Here is a 16707-nt window from a genome sequence, read left to right as displayed (position 1 = left end):
CTGAGGGCCAGGCTGGATTGACACCTCACCACAGCCCTTCTGTGGAGCGTGCAGACACCTGAAACCACTTGGGTCTGGGGAGGAAATACAGCAAAGGCACGTGCAGGGTCCTGTGCCCTGGGGGTGCATCCAGGATCCCCCAGCACCCACCCCTCCATCCTGAGGGTGCAGCCAGCATGAGGCCACCCAGCAGCACAGACCGTCTGGCTGACAGCATGGCTGGAACTGACAGGTGAGTGCCGTGGGGACAGTGATGGCTTTGGGGACAGCACTGACCTCTTTCCCTTCTGCTGTGGTGGTGCCCTGGCATCAAACCCATTTAGCCAGCAAACAGCCTCAGGAAATGGTCCTGTAGCTGTCCCATCTCCTCCCACGGGCAGCAGGGTTCAAGGAGGCTCGAGGAGGGGGCAACTTTGGGATGGAGCCCCTCCAAGAGGCAGTGGCTGCTCGTGCGTGCCCAGGACAGGCAGGGGTGAGACGAAGGGGACAGGCAGGGGTGAGACGAAGGGCACAGGCTCCCACACCTCCCATCCCAACCAACCCTCACCTGTGTCACCAGCACCAAAAGCAGATCCAGGACCACTCAGCCTGTCCCCAAACCCTGTCCCCAGCCCCCCAGCTCTTGAAGCCAAACTCAACTACCCCCTGAGAGCCCAAAGGCAAAGGCTGCCCACCCCACAGAGACCCCCCAGCTCCCTTAGCCACAGCCCCCAGCCCCATTCTGGCCTTGCCACCTGCACCAGTTCCTGTGGGGCTGGGCTGCTTGGGGTGCCTCTGGGAGCAATTTCCACAGTGGATTTGGGTACTTCCCTCTGGATTCCTTGTTAACTAATGCAAGCTGGAGCTTTTTCCCAGGTGGGAACACACAACCCATTTCCCCCGTTGCACCTGCTTTTTTTTGTAACCAGCCTGTGGGGTGGGCTGGGGGAGAAACCAGACTCAGTATCCTGCAATTCCTCCTGCAAATGCCATAACTCCTGCAGGATGTGCCCAGCCCAGGAGCCAGGATCCCCCAGGAGCTCACCCAGCCCTGCTGTGCTCAAGGTTCCGGAGATGTCAGTGCTCCAACTTGCCTGGTGGTCGGACCTGAAGGTTCATAAGGGAGTTTCTTGCTGATGACTTTTGTAAGGACTTGTTTTATGGATGGCTTTGGTTCAAAGATTTTTCCCAGTGTTGGAGTGCTTTACTTCCAAGGGTAGTCTGGAAGCATTTGTTTGTGTGCATTTCCCTGCTTGTGTGGCTCTTTGCTTTGCAGCAAGGTGCTGGAAATCTGTGTGCAGATGCCACCAGCAGCAGCCTTCCATCCTTCCCACATCCAAGGGAGAAGGAAATCTCTGTCATGCTTTTGAGACCTCAGGAAAGTGGACAGCTGGCAGTGTGCCCTCTGAGGCTTGTCTCCTGGAGTGTTCCAGAACAGCCCAGGCTCTGTGAGCACATGGATCACCTCTCTCCACAGGGCACAACCCCCCTGGGTGGGCACAGCTGACCCTGCAAGAGGCACCTGGGGTCATTTTGGAGCTGAAAGTGGTAAAGGTCAGAGGTGCCTCAGCACATGCTCCAGGGTCCCACTGTCTGCCAGGACCTGGACATGGCCAGCAGTGAGGGACAATGGGAGTGTTCCACACAGGAATGGGTTGCTGCTGTGTAACAATAGGAGCTCTGTGCCAGGGTGGGCCATTGCCTTGAAACAAGGGACACAGTAAGCAGGGACACATGCAGCAAGGAATGAGCAGGAGAACAAAGAGGAAGGAGCCTGCCAGCTGTGTACCTCTTGCTCTGCCTCCTCCTCCACCTCCTATCACCTCCCATGCTACTGCTCCTGCCTGGAGCAATAGCACAGAAGGCCACTGCTCACAGCAGTTCTGTGGTTTTGGGCAGGTCAGCAACCATGGCAGAGCTCACCCTGGGCCAGATGCTGGACATGGCCATCGGGGCACCAAAGACTGAGCCCATCGACTTCGAGCAGCTGCGCAACCTGCTGAATGGGATGCTTATGCACCTGGGCCTGCGGGACCTGCCCATCCAGGAGAGTGGGGAACCCCTGGAGGGGACCCCAAGCATCCCCTCACCTGCCTCTGTGGCTGCTGACATTGAGATGTTAAAGCAGAATATAGAGGCCAATGAAAAAGAAATTGCTGAGGTAAAGGCACTTTCCAGGCCCCTCCCCTGGGGTCTGCACCACTGTGGTGCTGCCAGGGAGCTGCTGCCCCTCCTTGGCTGCTGAAGATGTGATGGAGGCCCAGAGCTGCCTTGCACCCTGGTCCTCAGTGCCCCTGCCCTGGGGTTCAGCCCTGCCATCCCCCTCTCCCAGGTCAGGGCTCTTTGTGAGGAGCTCCGTGTGGAGATCAACGAGATCAAGGAGGAGCAGTCCCACATGGCAGAGAACATGCAGAAGATGCAGGAGTCTCTGGACCCAGTGAGCTGTCAACGGTGCCCCTGGGAGCTGCTCCTCACTGTGTTGCTCTGCTGCCCCTGCTCCACAGCCCATTGTGGCTCCCAGCACGAAGGGCACCAGGAGGGAAAAATGGGAAGGGTGTCCCAGGAGTGGAATGTGGGAGCTCAGCCCAACTGACACAGAGCCCCCAACTCTCCTTCTGCCAGTGCTGCCTCAGGGAAGGCAGAAGGGCACCTCTGCCTACAGGTCAGGCCGGTGGTAGAGGTCACTGCCTGCCTCAGCCAGGGATGCTGAGGCACTAGTGAACTAAACAGCCATCAAAACTGTATCATGAGTTCTGGAAAGAAGGGGAGATAAAGATCCCAAGCAGTACCGCCACAGCCCCTCAGCGCAGCCCTGCCCATGGTCCCTCTGTCTCTTGTGTCTCAGTTAATTTGCAAATGTTCCTTTTACATCCTGCTCCTGAGTTCTGACTCCTGTCCCTCTCCTTGCCCCACTGCAGGCAAACCTCCAGGATATGCTGGACAACCTCCGCAATGAGCTGTCGGGCAACCTCCACAATGAGCTGTCGGGCAACCTCCACAATGAGCTGTCGGACAATCTCTGCAATGAGCTGTCGGACACTGCCATGGTATGTCCTTGAGCACACCTGGGTCCTGCTCCAGGACAAGATGTGGCTGCATCCCCAGGGGACCAGTGCACTCTGTCTGTCCACATCAGGACATGGGCAGCAATGCTGGGGGATTCAGTGCTCCTCTGGGTCCCACGGAAGGTGACAAAGATGATTTGGAGACTGGAGCATCTCTCTCCTGAGGAAAAGCTGAGGCTGCTGGGCCTGTTCAGCCTTGAGAAGAGATGGCTGAGACAGAGCCAAGGCTGGGATGGTGATGCTGAACATCTGGGGAATCCATGCCTCAGTTTCCCTGGGAAAAGCTAGGTTGGGAGGCTGGCTTGAGGATGCTGAATGCAGCCCCATGTTGCAGCCGTCCCACTCTCCCCTTCCCAGTCTTCTGTGAAGGACATGACGGGCCAGGATGGGCAGGTCTCCTCAGACTGGCAGCCAGGGCCTGGCATGCGCCCACACCCTTGGAATGACCATGGGCTGGTTGTCATCGGCAATGAAAGTACGTGTGGGCAGGCCTGGGGAGGGGATCCAGTGGGTGTGAGTGGCACACCAGGGCAGGCAGGGGGCCTGTGGACTGCTGGGTTTTCCCCCAGCTGTGTCCTCCAGGCTTCCCCAACCCTGAAGAGCTCCCTCTGCTCTCTGCTTCCAGTGACCCTTGTGCAAAGGTTTGGGGCAACCTCACCAAAGCCGGATACCTCAGCCTCCAGCCCTGTACCCTGGAAATCCAAAGCCAGGGCACAGACCAGAGGGAAGGACTCGCTGCCCAGGGTCATGAGCAGCCCCCAACCCACCTTCATGGCAAGTGACACAGGATGGAACGACGTGGGATGGAACAACATGGGACCAATTGAGGACGAAGAGATGAAGACAGGCATCTCCAAGGGAGTAGCTTTTCCCAGCTCAAAGGCATGGAGCAGAGGGAAAAACTTGCTTCCTGGGGCCACGAGCAGCCACCGAGTCTCCTTCACTGGAAGTGACATAGGATGGAATGACATGGGACAGATGAAGGATAAAGAGATCAAAACTGGCATCTCCAAGGGGATGGCTCTTCCCAGCTCACAGGCATGGAGCAGAAAGAACTTACTGCATGGGGTCACGAGCAGCCCCCGAGCTGGCTTCGTGGAAAGTGATGAGGCATGGAGTGATGTGGAACAGATCGAAGATGAAGAGATCCAGACAAGCATCTCTAAGGCAGAGGCTCTTCCCAGCCCCCTGGGTGCTTTCCCTGAGATGAATGACATGGAAGAGATCAAGGATAAAGTGACTGAGATGAGCATCTCTAAGGTAGAGTCTTCCCAACCCCCTGGGTGCTCCCTCTGGGATACCCCCTCCTCTGAGGTCTGCACTGCTGTTGTGCTGCACTTAGACCAAGGTCTGGTTTAAGCCCAAGCTCACAACAGCACAGGGAGCTTCACTGAGGGAAGGGGATGGAGTTTTGGGGATAAGAGCTGGGGCTAAAACACTGCTCTGCTTGCTCAGGCTCCTCCTCCCCATGTTCAGAGAAAGAGTTTGGATGGCAGTGCCACTGCCCCAGGTGTGCGTCCAGGATCCCCCAGCACACACGGCCCCAGACAGCAGGTGCAGTCGGTAGGACACCACCCAGCATCACAGACCCTGTGGATCCCAGCTGAGAGTGTGGCTGGGACTGACAGGTGAGTGCCATGGGGACAGTGATGGCTTTGGGGACAGCACTGGCCCTGTTCCCTCCACAGGGCCCATGTGGTGCTCTGGCATCAGACCCATTTAGCCAGTCATCCAGCTGTGGGGATGTTAACGATGCAGCTGTGCCTTTCCTTGCTGTGGTAGCAGGTTCCTGACAGCCAAGGAGGCACAAGGAGGCGGCAGTTTCAGGATGGAGCCCTCCCAGATTGAGCCTGGGATGTGAGTACAAAGGATGTGAGCTGGGGGGATGGTGGCTCGTCCCCCCGGGCAGGGCTGTGACAACACATGACCTGCCCTCCTGGCACAGCTCAGAAGGGTCCTGAGCACTGACCAAGCAAGGACACAAGTGTCAGGGCCAGTTGGGATGGCAGGTGTGGGAGCCTGTGGCTTCATCTCACATCCCTGCCTGCCCTGGGCAGCCACAAGCATTTTGGAGACACCAGCAGAACTGAGGGAAGCCTGGTGCAGGCTCAGAACATCCCACCCCAGCAAGGGGTACAGAAAACCCCACATTTTGACCTTGCCACCAGCTCTGGTTCCCATGGGACAGGGTTGCTGTGGGGTGCTCTTGGGAGAAATTCCCATGGTAGTGGGTTTTGGGTGCTTTCCTCTGCAGATTCACTATTGCCTAATATGAGCTGGAACTTTTCCCCAGGAAAATAACCCATTACCCCTATCACAGCCCCTTTATTTTGTAACCAGCCAGTGAGTTGGACTGTGCTGGGATGGGGGAGAAAACAGGCTCAGCATCCCTACAAGCCCCCTAACTCCCTGCAGGAACGTGCCTGGCACCAGCTGCTGCCTGCACAGGCAGGGCTGCATCCCCCAGGGGCTCACCCTGCCCTTTTCTCCTCATTTTAGGAAGCTCCTAAAGATGTCCTCTCTCGAGTACTTGCCCTGTGATCAGCCTTTCACTACGCAGTTGCCTGGCCCGTGAGTAGCAGCTGGCACGGGTGGCTCGGGGGTCTGTGGGTGGGACAGGAACAGATGGGTGCTGGCAGTGCCCTGCTGTGGCAAGGGTGGCTCGTTTGGCCCCTGTCACTTACCCGTGGCTCCTGCCCTCTCCAGGTACTCTCCGCCCGGGTCTCCCTCCCTCACCAAGCGCTCTCCACCCGGGTCTCCCCCCGTCTCTGGGCGCTCTCCACCCTCCCCAGGATCTCCTGCCCTCCCCAGACGCTCTGATATCGTCTCGTTCACGCCGCCGCCATCCCCCGGTCTCACGGGGCGCCTGCCCCACCTTGCCGAACAGGAACATGGCCCCAGGTAGGGACATGGGGACCCACCCCGGCCCCTGGGGTGAGGAGGAGCCTGCCCAGCAAGGACAGCTCTTCCCTGGGTGGGGGCGGAGGGGGCCGGGGGCGCTGGGAACAGACAAAAGGCTGCCGAGGGTCAGCGGGACTTGCCCCGGGTCAGAGGGATTTTACAGCTCCGTCCTGTGCTGCCCCGTCTAGCCCAGGGCGCTGTCGCAATAGCACCTAAGCCCATGTGATGAGTCGTGACTGGTCTCTGCCTGAGCTGTTTTCTGGGGACTCGGTGCCTCCTGTGAACGAGTTCCCCAGACCAAGCCCTACAGCTGGGACAGCCCAGGTCCTGCCTCCTGGTGTCCTCTGCGAGGGGCACAGGGACCTGCCACAGCCATGGGCATCTCTCCAGGGCAGTGTGGAAAGGGCAGATCCTGCAGGGCTGGACGGGCAGGGGTCTCCTGCAGCAGTTGGAGGGGAGCCGGGGGGCCCCCCGGGGAACATCCAGGACACATCCTGGCACAGCAGGGTGAAATGCAGGATGCCTCGGTGCTGAGCATCCCCGTGTCCCATCCCACAGGGGCCAGGCAGCCGACGGGTATTTCCGCAGATCCCCCATGTACTGCGGGGGCCGGCACACCAGCCTCTGCCCGGTGCAGCGCATGGAGCCGCTCCTCCCAGACCCCAACAAGGTAGGGAAGATGAAGGTGGGAATATGGGCTGGGAGGGACGTGCTGAGCATCCAGAGGAGATCTGTGCCTCGGTTCCCACAGGAAGAGCTGGGTGGGGAGGCTGGCTTGGGGATGCTGAATGCAGCCCAGTGTTGCAGCAATCCTGCTCTCTCCTTCCCAGCCCGGCGTGTTTGACCTGGTGGGCAGGGATGGATTCATCTACAGGGGTCGGCACAGCACGGCTCCTACGGGGTCATGGATGGAAGAAGCAAGCTTTTCCAACCTGCAGTAAAGGGCTGTGAGCAGCCAAGCACCCGTGCGTCCTGAGTGGAGTGGCCTTGGATCAGGATCTTCCCTTCATGAACAAGGATGGGGCAGCAGCATCCCTTGTCCTTCTGGAGGAGCTGAAAACGGCCCCTGTGGAACCCCTGCCCATGGTCCGTCTGAGCCCTGTGCTCCCCCTGCAACCCCCAGCTGCCCTCCATGAACCCCACTTGCCCCCTGCCAGGGGAGCCTGTGGCTCCGAAGGTCTTGGGGGACTGGGTGGTGCAGCAGGAGGAAGATGCTCATTTGCATCCAGGGAAGCAGTGGGACAGCAGCACGTAGTTTAATGCCAAAAAACAATCTCAGCCCAAGCCGTGGTTTGCTATCATCCCACGGGATGAGCATCGCCGAGCTGCTTTCCTTATCTCCGAGTGAAGGAACACCCTTTGTCACCCCCTTGTCCTTCTTCCAGTGCTGCCATCAATGGAGAGGACGGCGCAAGCCCCACTGCTTCCCACCTCTGGACCCCAACCATAACCAATCCCTGCCCCCATGGGGGGAACACATCCCCTCCTTTCCTTTACCCCAACCCCAAGGCTTGGAGCTGCCCTTTGCCAGCCCCACACATGCCACCTGTCCTCTCACTGCCAGATGGGAGAAACCCCCTGTGTGCTGAGACCTGGCACAAGTTGTGCCACTTGGGAGAGGTACCAGGCAGGGAAACGCCCCTGGGGGCAGAGAGGGGGCCAGGGGGTGTCACAGCTGGGGACACATGGCCGGGGCTGTCCCCACTGCACACAAAGCTGGTGGCACCTCTCGTGTGAGTGGGAGGGTGAGAAAGCCCGAGGGGAACCCCAGAGGCAGCCAAGGGGGACCCAAAGCTTATGGGGAACATCCCCTCAACCCCCGTGGTGTGTCCCTGGGGGCTGCCCCATAGAAACCCTGCTCTTCTGGTGAATCTTTTCCCCAAACGGCAGGGGGGGAAGCCCCCAAACCTTCCCCCAGGGTGACAGACTCCATCCCTGTCCACCCTACTGTGTTCCAAGGAGCACCCCCTCCTCCAAATGTTTTCCTTGTGGGTTTGGTTTCTCAGGGGAAAAAATGGGTGTCCAAAACCTTCTTTAGGGGTGCTGAGGTACCTGCAGTAGGATCTGGAGTCCTCTCAGTGCCACATCCAGGAGGGTAACTGGGAGCACACTGAGCAAACCACCAGACACCAGAGCCAAGCCATCAAAGGGACCATCCTGCACCCCTGGATGGGGTTGAGGGGCTGAAAAACACCCTGAGGACTAACTGCATTTGTAGAATATGGCCCAGCTGGGGTGACTCTTTTGATACTCATCATTCCCCCCCAGCTCAGCCACTCTCCCACCCTCTGCCCTAATTTGCTGCCCCTGGGACCCAGCTGCACCCCCCTGAACACAAGCACCAGCCTCACATTCCTCTTCAGGTGCTCTCAGCGCTACTGGAGCATCCAAGCAGCCCCAAATGGGGGATTTTTGACTTTTCTCCTTGGAGGTTGTGCCATTCTGGGTGTCTTCATCCCCGGGGGTGCTTTGCCACTGTGCTTGGAGCCCCCTGGCATTTCCTGGCACCTCCAGATCTGCTGTGTTCCCATTTGGGGGGGTTACCCCAGTTGCTTGTTGTGTGAGCATGGTGGCCTTGGGCTGGTGGGGGACACTCAGAGGGCATCACCCCCAGCACAGGCTTTCCCCAAAATCCGAGTGTCCCTACAGTTCTGAGGCCTGGGGAGCTCATCACATGTATGGGGCTGGGGAGGTTGCAAGCTGTGAAATTCTGTGAGGGGACAAGATGGGGTTTTGGCTGTACCCCCTGGCACAGTGGGATCCTCACTGTGCTGGCACAGCACCTCCATGGGGTGCTGGGGGTCTCCCCTTCTCTCTGCTCCCCTTTGGGGATGGCAGCAGTGGTTTGGGCAGGCAGAGTGTGGGACTTGGGGCAGCTGAGGGGAGCCAGTCCCCACTGGTAACACTGTGGCATAGTGGGAGGTCACCCCTGTTCTCAGTGCCCTGCCCAGGACATCCTCCCAGGAGAGAGAAAAGGCAGGGACAGCTGGTATTAAAAAAGTGATTTTGTTTTGTTTTGGAATTTTTTATTATTTTTAAATTAATAAAAAACCTTCATGTTTTTTGCTGGTTTTTCCATCTTGGGTTTTTTCCTTTTTTTTCTTGTTTTTTTGTATTTTTTTTAAGCAAGATTGATTTGAAAACTAAAAAACCCCTCCAACCCCCCCAACTCTCCCAGGGGAAAGACCATGTATGGCAGTTGCAGGGACAGGGAGGCATCACCTTGATAAATCCCCAAGCCCTGGGGGTGCCAAGGGAGGGAGGGAGGATGGGGTTGGGGGGAAGTCCAGGGGGTCTGTGCAAGAAGCCAGGCTGAATTTCAGAAGCCAGAGGAGAGGCTTGTTGGCTCTGGGCACTGTGACAAGTGTCCAGGAAATCCAGAGCTGTGGGAAGGGGGTGTTCCAGTGGCTCTGTGCCCCTGCATGGCCATGATCTGGGGTGCTGACAGCCACCTCCATCCATTTATTTTTGTTATTACAGTCCTCCCCCTTCACTCTCCTGCCCTGGTGCAGGGATGCTGGGTGAGGGTAGAGCCATGGGGAAACCCACCCCCACACACCCAGCAGCTGCCTCCACGATGCTGCTCCTTCTCTCTGCATTTATATACATTAGATATATTATATATTATAGTTATATATTTTTAAAAAAACAGGTGGGGGCAGGGGGGAGAAAAGACCAGCCAGCGACTCTTGCAGAGGCACTCAGGGGCTGGTGCCCTCCCTGGCAGCATATGCTCCCCCCTCCCCCAAAAATAATAATAAAACCTAGAAAATTATTCCAGTGCGTTTCTTGGCGAGCCCCTGCTCCCAACGCCCCGGCCCAGACCCCCACCCTCAGCCCCCCCACCCCAACCCTCCGCCAACCCCACTCTTATCTCTGGCCATCCATGGTGGCCACGGCTTTCTGTGGGGGGGCTGCGGGCGGGGGCGCGGGGGGCCAGGAGGGCTGCGGGTGGTGCAGGTGGTGGTGGAGGCCGTGGGTGGTGGGCGAGGATGGGGGCAGCCAGGCAGGCTGGTGGCTGGGGGGCGAGGAGGCCCAGAAGGGGCTGAAGCTGCCCGGGGGGGAGCAGGCCATGGAGGTGATGGGGCTGTTGCTGCTCTGGAGGCTCTCCGAGGTCCGCAGCTTGGAGAACATGGCCAGCGCGTCCGGGAAGTTGGGCGGCGTGGCCGGCGTGTTGCTGGGGGTGCACATCTGTGGGGCAGAGGAGGAGGAGGTGGGTGGGTGCATTTTGTGGGTCCCAACCCACCCACAGGAGCAGGACCCATCACCTTTCACCATCACTAGGGATCCTGCTGAGTGCATCCCATGCCTGACAGCCCCCAGATTTGAGGGATGCTCAGAGCCCAGGACTGGGGTGGGGTATCCAGCCCCCAGTGGTCTGCATGGCTCCCCCAAAGCTGCCTGGGGAGTGTCTCCAGTAAATCTGGGAAGGCTGTTTTGGACTATTCAGGATGCTCCAAACTTGGGGATGAGGCAGGTTTGGGGAGCAGCAGGGACAGGGCTGATGCAAAGGGGTGCAGCGTGATAGGTGGGGAGGGTGTTGGGGTCCCACCTGGCCCTGCAGGACCCCCTTTCACCCAGTTCCCTGATGCCCCTTCCCACCCTGTTATGGCAGGGAGAGCAAAAGGCAGGCAGGGCCCCCCAAGGGCCCCCAGTTCCTGGTACAGGCCCTGCCTTCTGCGTATCCAGCTAAATTTAGCGCCTGGACAGTGATGGATTTGGCCCTTTTTCCAGCCAATCTCCCCAGCTGAGGAAAAGCCATTAGGTGGGCCCCAACCCTGCACTGGGGCTCAGGGGCTGGCATGGAACCCCACTGCAGCAAAGCACTTGTTAAACTGATTACTGGGGGGTGCTAAAAGCAGAGTGTGTATGCAAATTCTCACTGAGCTGCACACCCAGGGAAGGGGGATGTGCAGGGAGGGCACACGTGGGCAGGGGATGCCTGGACATGGGGGTGGTGTGTGCACAGTGGGGGCTTCACCCCTCTGGGTTAAAACCATCCCAAATCCCTGTTGCCCTCATGGAGCCACAGCTCATGCCAGATGCTTGCAGGGACTTCAACACAAGTTAAGGGGCTTGGGCAGTGTCTGCTGCCTTTTGCAACGGGGGATTGAGGGGTTTCTGAGGGGAAATAGCTGCTCCATCTCCCCTTTCCTGAGGCTTATCCTGGGATTTGCCCCTGGCTGGTGCTCAGCAGGCCCCTGGTGCTCCCCAGCACAGTCCAACACCTAAATCCCTGTTACAGGTTCCTCCTCATGCCCATCCTGGCCACCCTGAGTGAAGTGGGGATCAGAGGAGCAGTGGCCAAACCCTGGTTGGGGGGTCCCAGCCTGTCTGTTTGAAACTGGGGTGCTCCTCCAGCCTGGGGGAAGCATCAGCCAGCAGCCCCATGCTGGCTGGAGATGGATGAGCTCCTGTGAGCCTGCAGAGTGGAGCACCCCAAATATGCAATCACGGCCAGGCTGGTACTGAACACGGGGGTCATGGTGAGCCAGGGATATTCCTCCACAGAACTCATTTCAGAGCTCATTTTAGTGCTAATCCAGCCTTTTTTTTTAAAATAACCTGTACATTCAGCAGTATCTGAAAAGATACTTGTTGCCAAAAAAAAAAAAAAACACACGAAAAAATGTAATCTACTTTGTTTTGAAAAGCAAAAAAACACCACCACAGACATAATACACACACACCAACTACCAGCCCTGGACTGAGGTTGGATGTGATACTGGAGTGGAGTGGACACAGCTTCAACCTTCTGGGTGGTGTATGCCAGACTGATTAAAAACATTAATTTAAAAAAAAATAATTGTCATGTAATTATTGCAATTATTGCCTCATTTCTCCTACTCTTGTGGAGCAGCTCTGGGGGTCAATCCCACCCCAAGCAGCTCTGGGGAGTCCCAGCCCCACAGCCTGGAATCTGCAGGGTTTGGAGGGGTTTGGGAAGTCCCCCCTCCATGGGAGTGACAGAGATGAGCTGCCCCACTCTAAACCGTGGCTGCCGCTCTCACAGCTTTGTTCCCTGACGCTTGAAAAAGAAATAGAAACCGCAAGCACAAAGCTTCTCATCTCACCCCTGCCCTGAGCCACACAGGGCAATTCAAACTGCAGGGATCAGGCTGCTGGGGGAAAAAAAATCCTAAAAATGGGAGTATTTCGGGGGAAGGTGGAAAGTATTTTGACATCACGTTTGGCAAACACACTGTTGAGGAGGGGGAGAACTGACCCACTCTGGATCCTTGTGCTGGGCTGGGTGGGGAGTGATGGGGGGCCTGTTGGGGTGGGTGGGGGGTGGTGGGGGGCCTGTTGGGGTGGGTGGGAGGTGATGGGGAGCCTGTTGGGGTGGGTGGGGGATCGCTCCGGGCCCCGGGGAGCGCAGGGATGGGTTTCATCAGCGCTGCTTTGCATCCTGCTTCCGGCAGCCACCCGGCAGGAATCACCCCGATGAGGCTTTGGGGTGAGAAAACAGCGAGGCCTGGGATGTGCCGGCAGCCCCCGCCGGCTCTCCCGTCCCCATTCCCACCGAATTTTCCATGTAATGACCCCCAGGCAGCAAAGAAAAACGTGCAGGGGGTGGAGGAATTAAAATAAAAGGGGTTTCAGTGGGAGAGCCGGCCGGCAAGATGACTTTTTCCACTGGGGAAGGAGGACTTGCTGCCGGCGATGCCAGGCTGGGTGGTGATTCCCTGACTGCGTGAGAAAAGGGGGAAAATTCAGCTTAACCCACGTCCACTCCTCCCCCCATGCACAGCACTGTTTAGTTCCCTCAGCAGGGGAAAAAAATGAAAGAAAAAAAAAACAACACAAGAAACACAACACAAAACACCCGGAGGGGAATAACTTCCTCCCTTTGGCCAAGGGGGACGTGCCCTCGGCCAAGGTCAAGTGGCATTTGGGGGAAGGAGGATGGGGGGCAGACGTGGCCCCCCGGGCTGGGGGGCCGAACTCGCAGCGCGATGCTCGCCGAGACAAACTATTTCCTGGCAGACATTTTAGCTCGTGTTTACATTCTGGGGCTGCGTGTTCCTGCGGGCGCCCAGCAATATGGCTGGCAGGGAGCGGACAGCCCGGCGGGCCGGGGGGCTGCGACCCTCGGGGCGGGGGGTGCGCCCTGAGCTGCTCCCCTGGGGGGGTCTGGGCTGCGCAGGGCCTGGGGGTGTGGGGGGCGCGGGGGATGGGGGGAGGTTTGAAGGGGGTTTTGGGGATGGGGGGAGTTGGGGAGGATGTGGAGTGGTGCAGGGGGGAGGGAGGGGCCGGGGGTCCCACTCACCATCTGCGGGGGGTGGTGGCTGCTGGGAATGTTGGTCTCCTGGAAGAAGGCGCTCAGGGCTGTCTGTTGGGGGGGGACACGCTGTCAGCTCCGGCCCACCCGAGACAAAGGGAGAAGGAAAACACGGGCCCCACATCGTTCATCCCACGGCCCCCAACTCGCCCACAGCCCCGGGGGGACATCCAAGGGTGCCCCCCACCCTCAACCCCGCCCGGCCTAGGGCAGGGCGAGCCTGGGGCTGCCCTTCAGCCGACCCACTGGGGATCGTGTCCCCACTCACACAGGGGGTCCCCGCGCGTGGGGGGACACCCTAACCCCCTTGTTTACATCCCCCCCCCCCCACTCCCCCCAGTGGGCCCCGCACCGGCAGACCGGGGGCAGGGAGGGGCCGGGGCCGCAGCTCGGGTTACGGCCCGGGTATAAATAGAACCGGCGGCGCTCGGAACCGGCGCCCCCACCGCCTGGGTATGGGGGGGAGAAATGGCAGGACCCCCCAAATCGCGGCCACGCGTGTCCGTGGGCCGCGGCCGAGCCGGCCTGGCCCCCCCACCTTCCGCCCCGCGGCTCCGCGGGCAGGGGTGGGGCGGTGTGCGGGCTGGGATCTGGGGGGGTGTCCCGGTTCGGGGCTGGGGGGGGGGTTACCCCGATCCATGCCGGTAGTTGCGGGGGGAGCCCGTCCCGTACCTCGAACTGCCAGTGTGCCGCCTGCAGCAGCTGCTTGGCCTGGTCGGCGGCGCAGCCGGCCGCCAGCACGAACTGGTTGATCATCACCTGGTGCCGCAGCTCCTCCATGTTCACCGACATGGCGGGGCGGGCCCGGCCCGGCCCGCACCGCCCGGAGCGCCCCGCGCTCGCCGCGCCCGCCGCCGACACCGCGGGCACCGGGGGGCGCCGCGGCCCCGCCCCCTGCACAACCATTGGCTGTCCCCGCGCCGCGCGCCCCGCCCACCGCCCCGCTCGAACCTTCCAGCTGCCACGGCGCCTCCCCATTGGCCGCCGCCTGTGTTTTGGCTGCAGGAGGCGCCGCGATTGGTTGGCTGAGGGCGGAGGGCGGGGCGGGAGGGAAGCGGGGGAAGGGGCAGTCTGGGCGCTGATTGGCTGCGAGGGGGTTGAATGTGAGTCGTGGGTGACGTCACGTTCATTGAGGAGGTTCATTGAGAGGCGCGGGAGGGGCTCAGTATGGGAGGGTTCATTGTAGGGGCTCATTGAGAGGCGGCTCGTTGTAGGGGGGCTTTGGTGGGGGGAGGTTCATTGAGAGGGGCGTTCATTGAAGGAGGGGCAGTTGAGGAGAGGGGGACTCATTGTAGGGGCGGGTTTATTGAGGCGGGAGTTCACTGAGTCAGGAGATGGAGTTCATTTTATGGGGGGGTCATTGTAGGGGAGGTTCACTGAGAGGGGGGCTCATTGTAGGAAGGATTCACTGAGGGGAGGGGGGCTCATTGTAGGAAGGATTCACTGAGGGGAGGGAGGCTCATTGTAGGGGCGATTCATTGAGGGGAGGGGGATTTCACTGTAGGGGCATTCACTGAGGGGAGGACGGTTCATTGTAGGAAGGATTTGTTGAGGGGAGAGGGGCTCATTGCGGGGGAGGTTGTTGAGAAGGGGGGATCATGGACGAGGAAATTCCTTGTGAAGGGGTTTCACTGCGGGGGTGTTGAGGAGAGGGGGTTCATTAAGGCAGGGGTTCACTGAGAGTGGAGTTCACTGAGGGGCTCTGCCACCCTGCAGGTACCCCAGGCATGGGGGCTGTTCCTGTGGGGACTCCCCCGTAACCCCCTGCCTTGGCTGCTCCCAGCAAGGCTCCCCCATTCCCTCAACAAGGCTCTCCCAGCACCCCACACCTTCCTTCCTTGGAACCCTGTTACCCCCAGAGCAGGGACCCTAATCTGGTGCTGGGGGGCAGGAGGGAGGACCCAGCAGCAGTTCATCCCCATGCCCTTCCCATGGGAAGGCCTCAGCAAGAGGGACAAAAAAAAGTCCAAACAAACCAAGGACTTTGCAAATGGATGCTGTGAAAAGAAATCGAGCTGGAAAGAGCCATTTGGAGATGTCTGTGGTGACCAGGAGTCCAAGGAGAGCAGGAACAAGGAGGTGGAGGGATGGAAACTTGAAGCAGCTTCTGCAGCCAATTGCCCCAGCAGTCAGTGTGTGAGTCTGTGTGGGGTTTCTGCAAAGTGCTGGTGGTCCCATGGAGGTGAGGCCCAGCAGGCAGGGATGTGATGGAGAAGCAATGCAAGTGTGTGTTTCCCCAGGCTGGTTATCACCCTGCAGTGTTCAGGGGGATCCCACTCACCAGGGTGTGGTAATGGGTACAGAGGGTCCTGCTTACCCAGGTGAGATTTTGGTAGCTTCATCCTCCTGGGGCAGAAGCAGCCCTGAGGCAGGTGGAGGTGTGAGAGGAGCAATTCCAGATGCCGGGATTCTGAACCCACCTGCCTCCTGCACACAGCCCTGGAGAGCTCTCAGAACCTCCTGCTTGCCAAAACCACCCACTTGTGCACAGCTTTGAGCTGAGTTAGCAAAGCTGGGAGCATCTGGCCTCGTGTACTGCCTGCCCAGGGAATCCATGGGAAGGCTGCTCATGAACTCTTGGCATCCGAGGCTGTGACCAAACAGTGTTAGTGACACCTGGAAGTGTCAGCAGGACCTTCAGTCCTTGAAAATGAACCCCTTTTTCAGGCAGGATTTACATCAAGGGCAGGATTTGCTGTTGCTCCATCCTGCCAAGATGCTCTTTCAACCCTCCCAGCATCTGTGCTGCCCTGCCACCCTGCTGGGACCCTCAGGGGTCTGGGGCCACCCCTCTGGGCGGGGGTGGGCTCCCAACACCCTGCCAGCCAGGAGCTGGGGGGCAAGGACATGGCAACCCTCGTGAGGGCTCAGCACCCACTAATGAAGGGCCACCCCGTCCCCAGTCATTGCCTCCTGCGAGGCTGCACAGGCTGGGAGGAGAGTCAGCCCAGGTGGGTGAGTGGGGTTGGTGGCTCACAGTATGTGCCAGTAACTGCTGGGGTAACTGGGAGTAGACTGGAAATGGACTGGATGTACAGGCAAACGTTTACTGGCATGGGTGAGCCACTCTCCTGTTTAACATTAACTGCTGTGCTCTGCTGTGACTCAGTTTCCCGCTCAGCACAAGGAGGCAGGAGCAGGATCCTCTTTCCCTGCAAAACACACCCCTGAAATCCCACAGCGGGGCAGGGTGAGCTTCAGACTTGCATCTTGCCCAGCACCAGGTGCATTTTGGGGTTAAACACTGCATTTTCTCTGGATCCCCCCTCTGCTGGGGGTTGTCCAGGCTTTATGTGTGCTGGGATCTGGGAACACGGCGGGGCAGGACTGGGAAAGAGCCTGCCCTCGAAGCGGTATCACCACCCAGCTCCCGCCGGTGCTCCCGCGCTCCACTGCGGCACTGTCCTACAAAATCCTCTGCTGCAGTAATCGCTGGGAAAAAAACCACGAGCAGTGCATGCAGGCAGCAGCTCTGCCTGT

General features: G+C 59.2%; 2 protein-coding genes across 2 annotated transcripts; one reads left to right on the top strand and one right to left on the bottom strand.

The window, feature by feature from the left end:
• The first annotated feature begins 1888 nt into the window (after positions 1-1888).
• LOC139680945 (uncharacterized) lies at positions 1889-9136 on the top strand. Its single transcript, XM_071573996.1, has 11 exons — positions 1889-2140; positions 2312-2416; positions 2898-3026; positions 3402-3519; positions 3670-4304; positions 4521-4672; positions 4830-4901; positions 5544-5615; positions 5751-5945; positions 6504-6615; positions 6776-9136. Exons 1-11 carry the CDS (start codon positions 1889-1891, stop codon positions 6884-6886), a joined length of 1953 nt encoding a protein of 650 aa, XP_071430097.1. The 3' UTR covers positions 6887-9136.
• On the bottom strand, positions 8938-14119 carry UBALD2 (UBA like domain containing 2). Its single transcript, XM_071573926.1, has 3 exons — positions 13900-14119; positions 13216-13278; positions 8938-10136 (listed from the first exon to the last, which is right to left on the bottom strand). The coding sequence occupies exons 1-3, from the start codon at positions 14017-14019 to the stop codon at positions 9816-9818; spliced, it is 504 nt and encodes a 167-aa protein (XP_071430027.1). The 5' UTR covers positions 14020-14119; the 3' UTR covers positions 8938-9815.
• Between the last annotated feature and the right edge of the window lie 2588 nt (positions 14120-16707).

This window comes from Pithys albifrons, chromosome 19 (assembly GCF_047495875.1).
Source record: "Pithys albifrons albifrons isolate INPA30051 chromosome 19, PitAlb_v1, whole genome shotgun sequence".
Classification (NCBI taxonomy): domain Eukaryota; kingdom Metazoa; phylum Chordata; class Aves; order Passeriformes; family Thamnophilidae; genus Pithys; species Pithys albifrons.
Note: the sequence above shows the minus strand (reverse complement) of the source record. Positions and strands in the feature narration are given on the sequence as shown.